The sequence below is a fragment of the Eleutherodactylus coqui genome, chromosome 6 (assembly GCF_035609145.1).
Source record: "Eleutherodactylus coqui strain aEleCoq1 chromosome 6, aEleCoq1.hap1, whole genome shotgun sequence".
In the NCBI taxonomy this organism is placed as follows: domain Eukaryota; kingdom Metazoa; phylum Chordata; class Amphibia; order Anura; family Eleutherodactylidae; genus Eleutherodactylus; species Eleutherodactylus coqui.
In genome coordinates, this window is record NC_089842.1 from 188,096,929 (window position 1) to 188,116,862 (window position 19,934).

Consider the following 19,934-nt stretch of genomic DNA (forward strand, 5'->3'; position numbering starts at 1 on the left):
CAGGCGGGCGGCCATGTTTCTGTAGACCCCTTCCATATAAAGCTCCGCATGATCTGTGCCAAAATGGCGCCCGTTTGTGAAGACAATACTTGCACGCAGCGCGCTCTGTCGCCTTTTGAACTCTAGCCGAGTTCTGATTGGTTAGCAATGAACCCGGAAGTGATTGCAATTTGACACAGACATGTGGGCACAAGGAGAGAAGTAGTGAGTGATGTATGACGCTCGCAGTAATTTCCTGATGTACGTAGTGGATTTACCTTATGATAATTAATACAAGCTTATGCCTATATCACTACAGCAGCCTAAGAGATTAGCGGCATGTTCTCCTTCCGTCTGTGCTGCCATGCATGGTATAGGACCGTACATGCCAGCAAAGTTTTTGTACACCACAGCCCTGCTACCTTCATGCCCTGCGTAAGCCGAGCCCCACTTTACAACCCTGTTCAGACTATAAGTATAACATGTAGTGCAAACTCTCCCGTAGACAGAGACAATTCCTTCAAGAACTACCCAAGACGATCTGAGAAGAAGGAATACACGAGAGGCTCCGTGTTTTCTGCCGGTTCCGCCAACATTAGGTCGAAGGACTGTAAAACATTGGTGGCGGACAAGTTCTCCTTTGCACATACAAAAAGTAAGATGACTTTACCTTCCGAGCCGCTGAGTGCCGATGGCTGGAGCAGCCTTAAGTCGGAATATAAGGGGGGCGGAAGTTTTGAAGATCACGTGTTCTCCCAGATGATTAAGACGAATGCTGATCTTAACATTGCCAAGTCCTTCTTGTCTTATGTGTCCGCTAGGGACGGGGACGTTACCTACAACTTACTCTTAAAGTATCTGGTGTTATGTGTCCAACAGAAGAACACCGGAGAAGTTTACGACATGTATGATATCATGAAAAGTAAATTTGGCGCATTGGAGACGGGCGTTTATACCTTACTTATCAAAGGGCTGAGTGGCACCGATCGCTGGAGAGATGCAATAACTTCTTTAGAAACTTTGAAGAAGTTTCAGAACCCTTCAGCCGCTAATTATGGAGAGTGTATAAAAGGAGCGATCAAGCATGGTGATGAGCAGTTGGCTTGGACGCTCTATGATGAAATGCTACAAAGAGACTTGACACCACATGAAGATACCATTCGGAGTCTATTTACTGCTCATCACGACTTGCAGGATGAGGCCTTCAGGAAAAGACTCATTAATGTCCTGACATATTTGAGAGAAAATCAAATCTACCCCAGGCAACCTCTGATGCAATCCATCAAGTCCTGGTTTGAGAGGTACAGTAGTTGGGTAAATCTACAGTGCTGTATGTATGACTCCTACTAATATAGCTTGTGGGGCTGTAGCATGAAAGCCTTGAATCCTGTCATCCCTGGTTAGTCCTTGTGACTGTCCTCAAGGGCAAGAACCACAAACATCCGTAGCCTCTAGCAGCTTTAGGTAAATTAAATTTGGGGAATGTAGATTGCTGCAAACCAAAAAATGTAACCCAATAAGAACCAACCTCCATAAATATACACTCTTTAAACTTGCACCATTGTGAAAATATGGCGCAGGTTTAAAGCTCATATAGTGGAGCAGGTCTGGTGCTCAGCTGTTAGAGACAGCCAAGGACCTGGAGTAGAAGACAGAAGCGATTTATAACTGCTTCTGCCTTTTATAGCTGCCTACATAACACTGAGTAATGCAGTGACTAGAGGACATAGTAGTGTCGTTTTCTCTATTGGACCTGGCAATCGTGATCGCCGGTGATACCCAACATGGCTGAACTGCTAGGTCTTAGAAGACCCAGATCACATCTGCCAGTGACTACTGTCACAGTAGAGGAATGCTTTCCCTTATAACTCGGGGTCCTAGGGATGCTGCTCCTATGTATGACTCATGCAAACTATGAAATAAGAAAGGCAAATAACATGGTAAATGTCCCCCTGAGGTCTGATATGACATCATAGGAGACATAGAGGTTAAAAAAATAAAGTTACAAAATTGAGAAAAAAAATGTAAAGAATAAAATACAAATATTAAAAAAATAAGTCATTCACACCAACTTAAATCGTTGCCATATACTATACAAATTATATAACAATAGCCCTATATGTTATGGGGGAAACGCAGCAAAAGTAGTTTTGGCAGCCCCCCAAAAATAGGGCCATAAAACCATCACCTGCTTAAAAATCGCTGATCAGCGTCTGGTCATTTAGGACCGAAACACTGTGGTATTTAAGGGGTTAATATATTGTATACTGTCAGCAACTTTAAAAAGAAGTGTGTACCATCCTAAATCACATCTGTGCTGATATCGTACTCATTGAAGTACAGCATTACAGATTACTAGTTGTGTACGGTCTTACTGCTCTACTGTAGATCCACATGTCCCTGAAAAATACTGAGATCTTCTTTCAAATCCATTGGGAATCTTAGATAAAAAAAATTAGGCAAGTTCTATCAGATTCCGTATTTGGCTTTGCTCACATCTGTTTTGGCATCTACAGATTCCGCCATAGTTAAAAATCGTACTTCCTCCAGCGCTGTTTCTCTCATCCAAACGACTGACCCTTCAGCAGAACCTGGTGGACTCTTATAAGTTATACCTTTGGTTAATGCTAGGGAAGCCTCAAAGCAAATTAGAACAGAGCCTTAGAGCTCATTCCCACGGCATATTTGCGCCATGTATCATGGGCGCAATACGCAGTGAATAGAACGCATTGATTTTAATGGGTTCGTTCACATGTGCAGATTTTTTCACATACTGTTTGCTCGCATGAAAAAATACATGGCATGCCCTATTTTAGTGCATAATACATACCACAATAATCCATTCACGTGAATTGGCCAGTGTAAATACGCAGGAGATCTGCATATTTGCGCAGCAAATAAATGGACCCTAGAGGCATTAATGTCTGAATGCTGCTTAAAGAATAACCACACTTTTTATAAACTTTTGACATGTTAGAGCAACATATCAAAAGTGTTGATCAGTCAGAGTCCCGTTGCTGAACTGATCACTGTGACAAGGAGGCTGCAGCGCTCACTCAAGAATCTTGTCCCTATAACTGTCTTAATTGCCTGTCGAGTTCTATAGACTTTTACACATCAATTTTCAGATGCCGAGAGATACTGGTAAGCAGCAAAGACAACTGAAGGGGCAGCTCATTTCAGTGAGGGTCTCAGCAGTGGGACCCCACTGATCAAAACTTTGGACATGTCAAAAGTTTAAAAAAAAAGAAAAAAGCACAGTCTTGCTCTTTAAAGTTTGCTATGGCCTATATGTAACAATCAGATGCATACAATACAGCACAAGAAAAGTTGGAAATTCTTATGATTGTTCGGTCCTTCTGTAGTCTAGCCTTCATCCCTTTCTATGGTTTTATTTCTCAGGTTGCTGCAGACACTTCTTATTTGTTCCACTTTCTACAAAAGTGTTTTTTTGGAAAAAAAAATGATCGAGGCGTAAGTGGTTACTAATCCTAGGTGATAAGATTGAAAGTGTTCTTAGACCATTCTGCTTTTATGTTCTCTGCAGACTGCAGGGTGATTGTTCTGGATTCCACACCAGACATTTGCACAGTGCAGTGCTTGTAAATGGGCTGCAGGTGTACCAAAGAACTGAAGCAAAGTTCCCTGTGCAAACCTGGTGTAAGGCCTCCTTCACATAGGTGACAAAGTCGTGCAATTTTGTAGCGTTGCTACAATGCTACAAATCGCATGTATGTGAAGCCTATGCTTTCCTATGGGTTCCTTCACACATGCGACGTTTTGTAGCATGCAACAACCCAACACAAAAACCTTGCGGGTCCGGCGATATTCACGCAACTCGTGAGGTTTTGTTGCCCACGTTTCCCTATAGAGCCTTCCTCTCTGTTGCATCGCATGAAAACACGATTTTTGTGCGCTGCAATGCAACTTTGACAGTAGGAAATCCTGCTGTCAAAGCCATAACCTAAGTCCTGGCTGCAGGAATAAATTTTTTAAAAAGTATACATCACCTTAGAAGCACTGTCAGCCCGGCCGCATCTTCTCCTCGGGTCCCCGCCACTTTTCTCCTTCATGTCTTCTGGCCAGGGATTGAAAAATCCCAGCCTCCTGGAAGTACTGCCTCTGATTGGCTAATGCTTTGCCAATCACAGCCAGCACTCTATGAACCAATTACAGCCATTCATAGAGCGCTGGCTCTGATTGGCTAAGCATCAGGAAGCGGGGATTCTTCACGGCCAGAAGAGATGACGACCAGTGCCGGGGACCGGGAAGAAGCTGCAGCGGAGCCCTGGACAGTGCTTCTAGGTGAAGTATCCTTTTTTTTCCTGCAGTTAGGGCTTATTTTCAGGGTAGGGCTTATATTTCAAGCACACCACCACCAAAAATCCTTGCATGTGATGCTACAGAGTTTCTCAACTGTAGCACCACATGCGACTTTGTGGCGCTACAAAATCGCAGTACTGCCGTGGGAAGACGCAGTGTAATCGCACGGACCCGCGATGCGGTATCACAGGAATTTCTCGCGGCGGTGCCATGTCGCCCGTGTGAAGGAGGCCTAAGGGTGATACTAAATTGTAGCACTATTTTAAAATTTCCATTTTGTCAATAGTTTGATATGACATGGAGCAGTACTTTAGGTCCCGATAATTTTCTAACAGTTTGTGACTAAAACGATCAGTCTCTCCCCATCTATATATATAAAGCTGAAAGCCCTCACTGACTGACTCACTGACTGACTCACTGACTGACTGGCCAAAAGTTCTCCAACTTCCCGATATCGTAGAAACATGAATTTTGGCACAAGCATAGACTATCTCCAAAATAGGAAAAGTAATTGGGTCTCAACTCGATTATTCAATTCTAGCGCAAAAGAATTGGCGTCGAAATTTTACGTACATAATCTAAATCTCTCACTTCCCAATGCCTTAGAAACTTAAAATTTGGCACGGGCATTGATTATGACATAAATAGGAAAAGCTAATGGGTCCCAACTCGATTATTCAATTCTAGCGCAAAAGAATTGGCGTCGAAATTTTACGTACATAATCTAAATCTCTCACTTCCCAATGCCTTAGAAACTTAAAATTTGGCACGGGCATTGATTATGACATAAATAGGAAAAGCTAATGGGTCCCAACTCGATTATTCAATTCTATGCGCAAAAGAATTAGCGTCCAAATTTTACGTACGAAATGTAATTTCTTCCCTTTCCGGTGTCATAGAAACAGGAAATTTGGCACGAGCATTGATTATGTCATAAATAAGAAAAGCTAATAGGTCCCAACTCGATTATTAAATTCTAGCGCAAAAGAATTGGCGTCGAAATTTTACGTACGGAATGTAATTTTTTCACTTTCCGGTGTCATAGAAACGGGAAATTTGGCACGAGCATTGATTATGACATAAGTAGGAAAAGCTAATGGGTCCCAACTCGATTATTCAATTCTATGCGCAAAAGAATTAGTGTCCAAATTTTACGTTCGGACTGTAATTTTCTCACTTTCCGGTGTCATAGAAACGGGAAATTTGGCACGAGCATTGATTATGTCATAAATAGGAAAAGTTAATAGGTCCCAACTCCATTATTCAATTCTAGCGCAAAAGAATTGGCGTCGAAATTTTACGTACGGAATGTAATTTTTTCACTTTCCGGTGTCATAGAAACAGGAAGTTTGGCACAAGCATTGATTATGTCATAAATAGGAAAAGCTAATGGGTCCCAACTCCATTATTCAATTCTATGCGCAAAAGAATTAGCGTCCAAATTTTACGTACATAATCTAAATCTCTCACTTTCCGGTGTCATAGAAACGGGAAATTTGGCACGAGCATTGATTATGTCATAAATAGGGAAAGCTAATGGGTCCCAACTCCATTATTCAATTCTATGCGCAAAAGAATTAGCGTCCAAATTTTACATACATAATCTAAATCTCTCACTTCCCAATGTCATAGAAACATGAAATTTGGCACAAGCATTGATTGTGTCATAAATATGAAAAGTTAATGGGTCCCAACTCGATTATTCAATTCTAAGCGCAAAAGAATTAGTGTCCAAATTTTATGTACGTAATCTAATTCTCTCACTTCCTGATGTCATTTTATATGAAGGAAACGTCGCATGGTTACCTCCACATGGTGTTTCCTGGGTAACGCAGAGAACTATGCAAAATGGTGAACATATGTTTTTCCTCAGTATCTCTAAAGTAACCAGACTTCATAAGATTTTCCGTGTGAACACCAGATAAACACCAGTACCAAATTAACTCGGGCGAAGCCGGGTATATCAGCTAGTCTATATATATAAAGCTGAAAGCCCTCACTGACTCGCTCACTGACTGACTGACTCAACAAAAGTTCTCCAACTTCCTGATGTCGTAGAAACATGAAATTTGGCGCAAGCATAGATTATCTCCAAAATAGGAAAAGTAATTGGGTCCCAACTCGATTATTCAATTCTAGCGCAAAAGAATTGGCGTCAAAATTTAACGTACATAATCTAAATCTCTCACTTCCCAATGTCATAGAAACTTAAAACTTGGCACGGGCATTGGATATGTCATAAATAAGAAATGTTAATAGGTCCCAACTTGATTATTCAATTCTATGCGCAAAAGAATTAGCGTCCAAATTTTACGTACGGAATCTAATTCTTTCACTTTCCAGTGTCATAGAAACGTGAAATTTGGCACGAACATTGATTATGTCATAAATAGGAAAAGCTTATGGGTCCCAACTCGATTATTCAATTCTATGCGCAAAAGAATTAGCGTCAAAATTTTACGTACGGAATGTATTTTTCTCACTTTCCAGTGTCATAGAAACGTGAAATTTGGCACGAGCATTGATTATGTCATAAATAGGAAAAGCTTATGGGTCCCAACTCCATTATTCAATTCTATGCGCAAAAAAATTAGCGTCCAAATTTTACGTACGGAATGTAATTTTCTCACTTTCCGGTGTCATAGAAACGGGAAATTTGGCACGAGCATTGATTATGTCATAAATAGGAAAAGCTAATGGGTCCCACCTCTATTGTTCAATTCTAAGCGCAAAAGAATTAGCGTCCACATTTTGCGTATGGAATCTAATTCTCTCACTTCCTGATGTCATTTTATATAAAGGAAACGTCGCATGGTTACCTCCCGTGGTGTTTTCTGGGTAACACAGAGAACTATGCAAAATGGTGAACATATGTTTTTCCGGTATCTATAAAGTAACCACAACTTCATAAGATTTCCATGTGAACACCAGATAAACACCAGTACCAAATTAATTCGGGCGAAGCCGGGTATATCAGCTAGTCTCATTATATAGGTGACTCATCATGTACTTAAAAAATAACTTAGACATTTTTTTTTGTGCGGTATGTGCTTATACATACAGATATATAGAATATTTATTTTTACTACACACTTGACATGGTGGCGACTTACTGATCCGTTTAGGGAGGCCGCTGCTTGACAGATGGGTGCCAAGTACACTACAGTGCCAATGCACAAGCACACCAGGCAACGTTATTCCATCTCCTGAGTCCTTTTCCTTGATTATCACTATATACGCCATAGAGAGCTGTTTTTCTTTGTCTTGCAATTTAGACGGAATAGTGCCATACTTAAAAAAAAAAATAATAATAAAAAATGAAATAATCATTTTCATTATGGTGCTTTATCTTACAGAATTCCCAATGAGACATGGAAAGGGCAGCTTACCAAGGTCACCGACAAGTAAGTTTTCCACTTATATTGTTAAAAGGTGAATAAAAAAAATCACATAGATTTGGTTTTCTCAAAAAATGACTTTTCAGCATTTTTAATTGGTTTTACAAATGATTGTCCAGTAGGGGAAGCTTTTGTCATCATTATGCTTTCTGTATGTCTGAGGTGCCCACCTTTTTTTTTTTTTTTTTTAAATCTTGCAAGCCAATTGCCGAGTAATAAAGAACAAAATCCTAACACTTTTCTAGTAAGTACTTCTGCTGGCAGCACCTTCTTGGGCTGTTTTAGACATATTTCCATGCAGATGCAGCATTTGTAATATTCCTCAGATTTGCAATGACATTATTTAATATCTGGTATCAAAAACAAGCAATAGGCAGAGTGATCCAGGTGGCTTTGGAATTAAATAGCAATGTAATGTATTAAGGATGTTGACCTCCTTTGTTCAGTTGGGAGATAAGTCAGGCGGCAGACTAAGGCTCATCTTCTCTTTCCTTTCAATAAAAATGCATGCTCATTTGGGGGTCCCTTAAAGGGGGTTTTCAGGGAGAATATTACTGATGACCTATCCTCAGGACAGGTCAGCAATAACTGATCGGCTGGGGTCCGTCGCTGGGGACCCCAAATGATCAACTGAGTGGGCGCATGCTGTCAGCGCTGCAAATACATACAGCGGAAGTCTCTGCTCTGACCTCTCTGTAGTGGCAGGCGCTTGTAACTGCAGGCGCAGGTCTCATTGAAATCAACACAAGCTTTGCCTGCAGTTACAAGCGCTGGCCACTACAGAGAGGTCGGAGCAGACTTCCGCTCTGTGTATTTGCGGAGCTGTCAGGATCCTGAGTGACAAATCCCAGCCGATCAACTATTGATGACCTATCCTGGAAAAAATCCTTTGAATTTGTGTGTGGACATGTATATTCACAGGCTTTTGACCGCCTCTGGTCTCCCACTGTAAGTCCAGTGACACACAAGTGGCACCTTCGTACATGTCATGGACACATAAATTCAGCCAGGATACTCTTGTGTATCATTGGTCTTAGTTATATAGCTGTTACCCGGGGGATCTGCATAATATACAACTGCTGCCCCATATCCATTATCTTATCCATATACTGTGTATATATGTTCAGGTAACAAATAATGTTTCTGTACTTCCTAAAGTGGTCACTGCCTGGCTTGTAAAGAACAATTGGAGTCCATTCACCTGACACCAAAGGAATACAATACCCTGAAAAAAGACGTCATTGACAGTATCCTCAAGGGGGAAGATGTATTTCGTAAAACCACGCCAGAGGTGAGTGAGACTGTTCCGGTAACCACAGTGTCACAGTTAATTTGCCTTAACAAGTGGCTCACCACCAGCCACAACATGCCGTTGGGTCAAGAGTCTTATATCGTTCTATACTTTTTTAATATATTAATTTGCTGTGCAAGGTGAGGATTTGAGTGACTTTCAGAAGTCCCTAATTGTGATATATAGACCACTGGGTCACAGCATCTCCAAAACAACAGGTCTTGCGTGGCGGTTAGTACCTACCAAAAGTGGTATAAGGAAGAACAACCGGTGACCAATGACAGGGTTAAGGGGTCCTAGGCTCAATCGTGTCAAGGGTTCCTAGGCGAAAACGTGTGTATCTGGGTAAAGAACTGGCTCAGAGATAGGAAGCAGAGGGTGGTAATAAATGGTTCATACTCTGATTGGACCACAGTCGTTAGCGGGGTGCCACAGGGTTCAGTATTGGGCCCCATTCTGTTCAATATATTTATCAATGGCCTGATAGAGGGGCTGCACAGTAAAATATCAATATTTGCAGATGACACAAAATTATACAAGATAATTAATGCAACAGAGGACAAGGTGCGGCTACAAACGGACCTAGATAAGCTGGGGGCTTGGGCAGAAAAATGGCAAATGAAGTTCAATGTTGATAAATGTAAGGTTATGCACATGGGCAGGAGAAACGGATGTCACCAATATACACTAAATCGGCGTGGCCAGCGACCGACATGGAGAGTCGCAAGTGAGAAGAGCTCCCCAGGGGGGATATCAAAATCCGTACAAAATCCTGGCTTTAACAAAACCTGGAAACTCCAAACTATACCAACGGGTTCCTAATCCCTAATGGACAAGCCGGACCTCGGCTGAGGACGATTGCAGCCTCCTGACACCTATAATAGAGCCGCGAGCTGGGGCGGGAGAGAGACGGCGCCAATGCCCTGCCATCTTCCCGCGCTTCGCTGGCTGCCTGCCTTGCTATTCCATCCTGCTGGCCGGCTGCATCGGGACTCTCGTGGGCTATTTTCTCCTATTTACCATCTGGCGAAGGACCCCTCCGGGACCCGGGGCCGGCTGCGACACTCCACTTACATCGGGCCCCCCACGCTGCCTCCGAGCCGCGGGGGCCCGTGCCTGATCGGGACTCGGGTAGAGGCGACCCTCTACTGAAGCCTCCAACTCTACTCCTGAAGGGAGAAATACCCCGCTTCTCCCACTTCTGGGACCGGACTATCGCCGAGGAGCTCCGGTGGGAGCCGCGATTCATCTGCCGGCTCCGGCCGGCCCGCTGCTGCTTACCTGCGGTCTCCTGATACCCGTGCCGGTCCGGACCTGGTCTTGCGGGCCGAGGATCGCTGCCGCTCTCCGGGAAGTGCCCGCTCCCAGCTGAACCTGCGGCGGGTCCGAGCGCTCCCCCTGCCTCGCCTTGAAGCTACTGCGCCCGCTGCCGAGCACCTGTCTCCTCGGGAGGGAGACGCGGACCATCTCCGTGCCGGCGCTGCTGCCGCGGGACCCGACGGGGGTCACGACCTGCTACCCCCGCCGCTCTGCACCCCCTGCCGCCATCTAGCTGCGACACCCAGCACTTCACAGTGCGCTGACCGTGTGACTGTGCGCCGACCTGATCCCGACCCTGCAGGCACCCTTCCTTCTCACCTCCGACGCGGGCTGCGGCTGGCCCAACCATCTCCGGCGGCTCACCTCCGGATCATCCTGCTACCACCGGACCGTGGCACCTGATACCTCCCAGGACTCTGTACCAGAGGGGGCCTCCCTCTCCGATCCGGCCCTGCGGAGCCGGCAACAAACTGTAAGTGATCCATCAGGGGCTGGGGGACAATATCCTGGACTGATCACACAGACCCCCTACAGTCATAAACTCTGGCCAGGTAGCCGATAACAAAGCCACCTTATCCCCTGAGACAGCCGAGGGGCTGACTACCCCAACATACTCCTGTGGACGGACTGGGCTAAAAACTGGGCCAATAAGTTAGGGGCCCCGCGGTGGACACCGACCTACCTCTGACCTTAAATTATACCTGCAAAGACGGACGGTCGAGCCCTACAGCCGGCGGGCTGCTACGTTTGATTGGTGCGGGCCCTCGCCCCCTGTGCCGCGGTCGGACCAAAGCCAAAGATAACCAGGCGCTACCATGGTCCGGATTACCGAACAATCGCCTCTTAACAGCTTATAACGACACAAATATACTGACTTCTGACCCTTACAAAATACTGACACCGTCTATACCACGTCGACAACTTGCATAATCCGCTACGCTAACCTAACGAATTCTATCATGAGTACACGTGCTAAAAGCGGCTCCGCTGCCGAAAAGCTAAAAGAATTCTCCCGCATTGAAACCTCTGATCACACCCCGCGCGCAACGTGAACTACTCAGATGAGAGAGCCTGAACATGAAACGGGGCAAACCTCAGAACCCACCATGCGTCAACTTCTAGATGCAATTAATACTTGCAAATCCTCTCTCACCAACAAAATAGAGGAGATAAAATTTGACATCTCCTTGTTAAGACAAGACTTGCCTAACATGCGTGGCAGAATGCGGGAAATGGAGGACTGCGTTTCTAACGCAGAAGACTCCCTGCGCCCACTTACTACGGCGGTTAAAAAAGCAACAAGGGCAATAGACTTTTGCCAGTCCAAAACAGACGATTTGGAAAATCGTTCGCGCCGTAATAACCTACGCATAGTAGGCCTACCCGAAAAATTAGAGGGCTCCCACCCGGAAACATTCGCTGAGACCTGGCTGAAATCGTTATTGGGAGATGACACCTTTTCTACCCACTTTGCAGTAGAAAGAGCCCATCGAGTCCCTGCAAAACCACCACAACCGGGAGCCCCCCCGCGCCCATTCCTAGTGAGGATCCTAAATTGCAGGGACCGAGACGCCGCACTACGTCAAGCCAGATTAAAAGGCCCATTAAAGTACAATAATACAACGATCTCCATATTTCCCAACTTCTCTGCCGAACTTCAAAAACAAAGAGCCACCTTTATAGAAGTGAAACGAAAATTTAAAGAAAGACAGATTCCCTACTCAATGGCATACCCAGCCCGCCTACGAATAGTAGCCCAAGGAAAAGTAGTCTTCCTCCAATCTCCCACGGAGGCCCTGGAGTGGCTGGACATGCATCCCGAAACACCAAAGCAGAACTTTAAGCGTGGTTATGACCCAAGTTCCCAGCACCCCCTTGACTTATAGACGACGTGAAATATGGCCGAGACACCTTTAAGTCATTACTGGGACCCGGCGGTCAACTTTCAACCTCTAAAGGCCATCAAGAGACTCCCCCCAACAACGCAACATCTGCTACTTCTAGCTAGATTGTAGCTAAATTGTTCTTGGTTTCTTTTCTTTTCTCCCCCCCTTTTTTCCTCTGTCTTTTTTTCCCTTTTCCTTTTCTCTATCTTTCTCTACTTTGTTGTTCTTTGGCACCGCGCCGCCACTTAAGCGAGATGCCGGAGACTAATGGTTCAAATTGTTGTACTCTGTTCTCCATTAATGTTTTTTACAAGTATGCGCTGACACAACCTCTCCCCTTACACCCGCCAACGCCCTTCCCTTTCCCCCACCCCGTTGATACGGATATAACAGCTAAATCCCATACCCACATAGGTAACAATGTCTCTGCAGTGTCTTAGCTGGAATGTTCGGGGACTTGGCACAGCTCTCAAACGAAGGACAGTATTTTCATACATTAAGCAAATAAACCCACACATTATTAGTTTGCAAGAGACCCATCTTATCAAGGACAAGGCAGACGCCCTTTTAAAGCCATGGGTCCAGTGGACTGCCCACTCCTTCCACACCTCCTCCTCCAGAGGCGTCTCCGTGCTTATTCACAAATCGCTGAGATGGAACCCTATCAACACCCGTAGGGACCCCGAAGGAAGATTTATATTTGTATACGGAGAAATAGACTCCAAACCCTATGTCATTCTATCCATCTACAACCCACCTCACAGCAATCTTCATCTTCTGCAGACTGCCATAGCGTTCGCACACCAATACCCATTGGCAGGAGTGATCTGCCTAGGCGACTTCAATATGGTAATGGACCCCACTAAAGACAAATTCCGTGTACCCCTTAACGCCACCCCCACCTTAAACTCCCCTTTGAGACAGCTGATCGAAAGCGTCGGATGGGTCGATCTTTGGCGACTCCATCACCCTGAAACGCGGGAGTACACATGCCATTCACCAGGTTACAGCGCATTGACAAGAATTGATTACATATTCAGTTCCATAGAACTGGCAGTATATCTCTCAGACATAACACATTGCCCGAGAGGCATATCTGACCACAGCCCTATACTGCTAACCCTAAAATTCCCCCAACATAATATAAGGCCCACTTGGAAACTACACCCATTCTGGCTCAAGCTCATTGGATCAGAAGACCAAAGGCCCTTCCACATTTCCCTATTCTTAGATGCCCATAATGACAACACCCATCCCGCCTTGAAGTGGGACACTCTTAAGGCCTATATCAGAGGGTGCCTTAAATCTGCCATTTCGCACATTAAAAAATCGACATCCCAGGCCGATAAAGAGATAGAGAACCAGACCCTAGAAGCTGAGAAACAATACATATCTGCCCCCACAGACTCCAATAAAAAAGCCTGGCTCAGTCTATCTCGTCTTTATAGACACCAAATACATGCCAAAGTCAAACGCAAACTATTCTTTGCCAAGCAACACTATTTTGAGTTAGGAAACCAGTCTAGCCACTTACTCGGCAACCTTATTAAGCGTGAAAATCAAGCTAATACGATCCTTAAGATTAAGAATCAAAGGGGAACAGAGTTCACCGATGCTCCGTCTATTACAAACTGCTTTAAAGAATTCTACGCCAACTTATATAGTTCTTCCTCTCAAAACACGGTGGCGGACATTCTAGACTACTTAAACGACTTAAATTTCCCAACCCTCTCTGAAGAGCAGGTTGACCTCCTAGAAGGTCCCATCACTGTGGAGGAGATCCAACTAATAATACAGGATATGGCTCTTAACAAATCACCAGGTCCCGATGGTCTCCCAATCGAGACATACCGTAAATACTACGAACAACTAGGCCCACAACTCCTTGAGGCATTAAGCCAAGCCCAAATAGACAAAAAACTCCCACCTTCATTCTACAAAGCCTCCATAGTAGTGATTTTGAAACCTGGGAAGGACCCTACAGATTGCAGTTCTTGTCGGCCTATATCACTGGTAAACACAGACTATAAGATCCTAACCAAGCTAAATCAGGTGATCCTCTCCATTATACATCCCGACCAGACGGGCTTCATGCCAGGGAAATCCACAACCATAAATATCCGTAGAGTCCAGACAGCTATCCAACTAGGTAAACAATATAACATGCCCTGGACTCTGGTTTCACTTGACATGGCAAAAGCCTTCGATTCCTTGGAATGGGCCTTTCTGGAAGCCTGTCTGATCCGTTTTGGATTTGGACCTAATTTTCTACAATGGGTCAAAACGATATACAAGTCCCCGAGTGCAAACGTAATCGTAAATGGCATCCCATCAACGGAATTTCAATTGGCAAGAGGCACCCGACAGGGTTGCCCTCTATCTCCGGCCTTATTTGCCATAGCCATTGAGGCACGGGCTTCATGCCAGGGAAATCCACGACCATAAATATCCGTAGAGTCCAGACAGCTATCCAACTAGGTAAACAATATAACATGCCCTGGGCTCTGGTTTCACTTGACATGGCAAAAGCCTTCGATTCCTTGGAATGGGCCTTTCTGGAAGCCTGTCTGATCCGTTTTGGATTTGGACCTAATTTTCTACAATGGGTCAAAACGATATACAAGTCCCCGAGTGCAAACATAATCATAAATGGTATCCCATCAACAGAATTTCAATTGGCAAGAGGCACCCGACAGGGTTGCCCTCTATCTCCGGCCTTATTTGCCATAGCCATTGAGGCACTGGCGATTCGCCTGAGAAGTGCCCCCAACGTGACCGGTATTAAATGGGCAGACCTTGAAAGCAAATTGGGACTATATGCAGATGACACAATCCGATTTTTATCGAACCCATCAAACTCCTTTGCCCAAGCTATGACACACATAGATAGATTCTCCCATTTTTCCGGGTTATATGTTAACTGGTCCAAATCAACAATCCTTTACACAGAAATTAGCCCCCAAAACGATCCATGTGTCACAAGATATGGACTAAAACCGGTTACAATATTTAAATACCTAGGGATGTTTATATCATATGACTACAACAATGCTATAGCAGACAACATAAACCCACTACTAGAGAACATAAAACATGAACTGCAGCGATGGGCTAAGCTGCCGCTCTCTGTGGCTGGGCGTATAAACCTCATCAAAATGGTCATTCAACCCAAATGCTTGTACATATTGCAACACATTCCAGTGAGTGTCCCCAAACACTTCTTTAAAGGGGTTGTCTCGCGAAAGCAAGTGGGGGTATACACTTCTGTATGGCCATATTAATGCACTTTGTAATATACATCGTGCATTAAATATGAGCCATGCAGAAGTTATTCACTTACCTTCCCTGCGCTGGCGTCCCCGTCTCCATGGCTCCGTCTAACTTCAGCGTCTAATCGCCCGATTAGACGCGCTTGCGCAGAAGGGTCTTCTGCGTTCGGCTCGTAGCTCCGCCCCATGACGTGTGCCGATTCCAGCCTCCTGATTGGCTGGAATCGACACACGTGCCGGGGCGGGGGTACGCAATGACGCGTAGAAGGGGGCGGAGCCAGAACGCCGCTGCTGCCAAGCCGAACGCAGAAGACCCTTCTGCGCAAGCGCGTCTAATCGGGCGATTAGACGCTGAAGTTAGACGGAGCCATGGAGACGGGGACGCCAGCGCAGGGAAGGTAAGTGAATAACTTCTGTATGGCTCATATTTAATGCACGATGTATATTACAAAGTGCATTAATATGGCCATACAGAAGTGTATACCCCCACTTGCTTTCGCGAGACAACCCCTTTAAATCTTTAAATTCGCTAATTATAACATTCGTTTGGAACTCCTCCCGTTCCAAATTGAGCCTATCAACTTTACAAAGACCCAAGGAACAAGCCGGAATGGCCCTCCCGGACCTCCGGCTCTATTACCTGGCAGGACAACTGAGAAATATTAGAGCCTGGGTCTTAGATAAAGAACTCCCTATAGCAGATAAACAACTTGCAAAACAAGTGGCGGGGAACAGCCTTTTGAGTTTTTTGGAATTCTCGGAATGTACCGGGTCAACTGAACTAGTCCCGCTTCACAGATTAGCTCTCAGCGTGTGGAAGGAAGTAAAGACATTGCAGAGATACCAGGATGTGGTGCTAGAACTCCCCCTTTGGAATAACCCTGGTCTTACTGCACTACAGTCAGTTCCAGATCCACAGTACTGGACTGCTAAAGGGGTACACACATTAAAAGACATATACATAGATGAAACACTCCCTACATTCATGCAACTGCGCGACAAGCTGCAGGCCCCGCACCTTCAACTATTTAGATTTTTCCAACTGAGACACGCACTGAACTCTCAATTCCCACCTACTTCGTCCCGTATATCCAAATTTCCCACAATCTGCATCCTCAAATCCCAAGGGCCCAAAGGCCTAATATCGGCCCTGTACACACACCTCCTTTCAGCTAAAATAGATCTCAATCCACTCCCAACATATGACAAATGGAAACTTGCCATCCCATCTCTCACACCTGAAGAGTGGCAAGACATCTCTGAATCCCATTTGTCAGTGTCACCGGCCGTAAACAATAAATTAATTCAACTATACATTATATATCAAGCCTATCTTACTCCCAACCGTCTACATAAAATGCGTAATACCACCTCAGATTCCTGCCAGAGATGCCGCCAATTGAAGGCGGATTTCTGGCACTTAATTTGGGAATGCCCTCTTGTTAATGAGTTCTGGTCAAAAGTGACGGACCTTATGAACTCACTCTTACGCCCCCCACTATCCATCGACTTGGACCCTAAAGTGGCGCTGTTTGGCCTGCTGGAGGAGGAGGTGTGGCCATATTACACTCGCGTCTTTCTTGAAAGGACGCTATTTCTAGCCCGTAAGGAGATAGCCATGAAATGGATGGCGATAGAGCCCCCCTCAGTCCCACACTGGATCCAAACTGTAAACACTGTAGCCTCATATGAAAAAATCATATACCAAAATAGAGGCTGCCCGACTAAATTCCAAAAAGTATGGGGAGCTTGGATGGACTCCCACTCTACTCTGCTTATCGACTGAACCCTAGGCCTTATCTACACCAACCCCCCCCCCCCCCCCTCTCTCTCTTCACCCCCTTGCATTCCCCCCCCCCTCTCCTATTGACACGCGCTTGAAAACTTGTAACTTTCTCTCATCAGGATTTAGAATAAGGAAGGACAGTATTCGATTGTTTTTGTCAAAAAAGTTTAAAAGTTTATTGCTATAAATGAATAACCAAGCAGCTTAAGAAATACAGCAACGATCTTTGTGTTAACCTGTTATAACTTTATCTATATTACTATGTATCGAACAAAATTTCTCTTTATTCTGTATTTCACAAATCATTTGCCAATAAATAAAACGAATTAAAAAAATATATATACACTAAATCGGGTACTACTACCGGTAGGGAAAAGCGAGATGGAAAAAGACCTGGGGGTACTAGTGGATTGTACTTTTTACTGGAGTAACCAATGCCAGTCAGCTGCTGCAAAAGCTAATAAAGTCTTGGGGTGCATTAAAAGAGGTATAGGGGCGAAGGATGAGAACATTATCCTCCCACTATATAAGGCACTTGTCAGGCCCCACATGGAATACTGCGTACAGTTCTGGTCCCCAGTGCTCAGGAAAGATGTCACAGTGCTTGAGGGGGTTCAAAGAATGGCAACTAAACTAATAAACGGAATGGGGGGACTGGAATACCTAGAGAGGCTATCAAAATGGGGATTATTCACCCAGGAAAAAAGACGGCTAAGGGGTGACCAAATAACTATGTATAAATACATGAGGGGACAATACAAGGATCTCTCCCATGATCTGTTTATACCCAGGATTGCAATGGTAACGAGAGGGCATCCGCTACTTCTAGAAGAAAGTGGGTTTCATCACCAACATAGAAGGGGGTTCTTTACTGTAAGAGCAATCAGACTGTGGAACTCTCTTCCTGAGGACGTGGTGATGGCAAAATCCATAGAGGAGTTTAAGAGGGGACTAGATGTCTTTCTAGAGCGGAAGGATATTACAGGATATAGACATTAGGTGACCAGTGGGTTGTTTATCTCAAATGTTGATCTAGGGATTACTTTGGCTGCCATATGGAGTCAGGAAGGAATTTTTCTTCCAAATGAGCAAAATGGCTGCTTGCAGGGTTTTTTTTGCCCTCCTCTGGATCAACAAGGGGGGGGGGTTGAAACAGGCTGAACTGGATGGACATTGTCTTCATTCAGCCGAACATACTATGTTACTATTTGAGGAATTGTTCAATTCCACAAAAAAGGTATTGTAGGGCCAATTGTCTGAAAAGTTACTGCCAGCTATGATAGGAAGTTGACAGAACACACAGAGCATCATAGCTTGCTGCATATGGGGTGGTGTAGCTGCAGACTAGTCAAGAGGGCCCATGCTGAACACTACTAAAAGCATCTACAATGGGCATGTGCGCATCAGAGGTGGACCAGGAAGGAATGGAAAAAGGTAGCCTGATCAGATGAATCATATATATTTGTATATGTGTGTGTGTGTATATACATATATACACACATACACACACATACATACACACACCACATATTACTGCATACCATATGTCAATGGAGCCATGACTTCAACCAAAGTAACATGGCTATAAAACTCATTGACTTTTATGGAACCCCTTACAGCCTGCTGTATGCCACACTGTGCCAAATACTGTGCCATGCATCTCACCGCCTGGTCTTATCAGGAGGTATTGGAGTGGTTTAAAAAGGGAATATATGACAAACAGACGGAAGTCTTGGAGTGCACACAGCATCAGGACAGATTTATTTTCCATGTGTAAAAAATAAATGTTCCATTTGAATGACTGCAATCAGAGATCTTGCAAAACACGAGGAAATAATGAAGTATATTGGAAAATTGTCAATCAGGAGGCTGGAATCGGCACATGTGACAGGGGCGGAGCTACGCGATGATGCGTACAAGGGGGCGGAGCCAAATCGCCGCTGCTTCCGAGCCGAAGGGAGAAGACCCATCTGCGCAAGCGCGTCTAAAAAAGCAAGAAGACACCGAAATTAGACGGAGCCATGGCGACGGGGATGCTAGCAACGGAGCAGGTAAGTGAATAACTTCTGTATGGCTCATATTTAATGCACGATGTATATTACAAAGTGCATTAATATGGCCATACAGAAGTGTATAACCCCACTTGCTTTCGCGAGACAACCCCTTTAAGTATGTAGTTTCCCTATGTAGTGTAGTGCATACTGTACGTAGGTGGAGTGCAAGGCACTTATTTTGTTATCTATCAGGTTTTATTCACGATATGAATAATCTTCATATACTGAAAGAACCCACAGCTTTTCACTGCCGCTAGCCACTTTACTAATATGAGTAATGTGCGTATAATGGGGCGTATTATAGACATTTTGTATAATTGATATTTCTCGCTCGTGTTATTGGGGGACACAGCAAAGACCTTGGGATATAGCTACTGCCACTAGGAGGCGACACTAAGCACAAAAGTGTTAGCTCCGCCCGCTGGCTATATCCCTCCCTGTCGACACCGGGCTACTCAGTTTTTAGCTTAGTGCCCTAGGAGGACGGTCTCGCCCGTAAGGGCTGAATGTTTCCCTTGGATGGGCCAGGGCTAACGGGGAGGCAGGTCTCTCCCCATTAACCCAACTAAGAAGGGCGAACAGTTTAGGAGTTGTTCCGGCTGTTGTCTGCTTGGCCCCCTCAGAAGAA

The 19,934-nt window shown here is 44.8% G+C and overlaps 1 protein-coding gene across 1 annotated transcript in view; it reads left to right on the forward strand.

Annotated features, from left to right (window-relative positions):
- Nucleotides 1-174: 174 nt before the first annotated feature.
- The window catches only part of PRORP (protein only RNase P catalytic subunit), a 70,853-nt gene continuing 51,093 nt past the window's right edge, over nt 175-19,934 (forward strand). Inside the window, exons 1-3 of the mRNA XM_066608475.1 lie at nt 175-1,280; nt 7,659-7,706; nt 8,859-8,991. Of these exons, the coding sequence (XP_066464572.1) occupies nt 319-1,280; nt 7,659-7,706; nt 8,859-8,991 (1,143 nt within the window). The 5' untranslated portion in view covers nt 175-318. The remainder of the gene's footprint in view (nt 1,281-7,658; nt 7,707-8,858; nt 8,992-19,934) is intronic.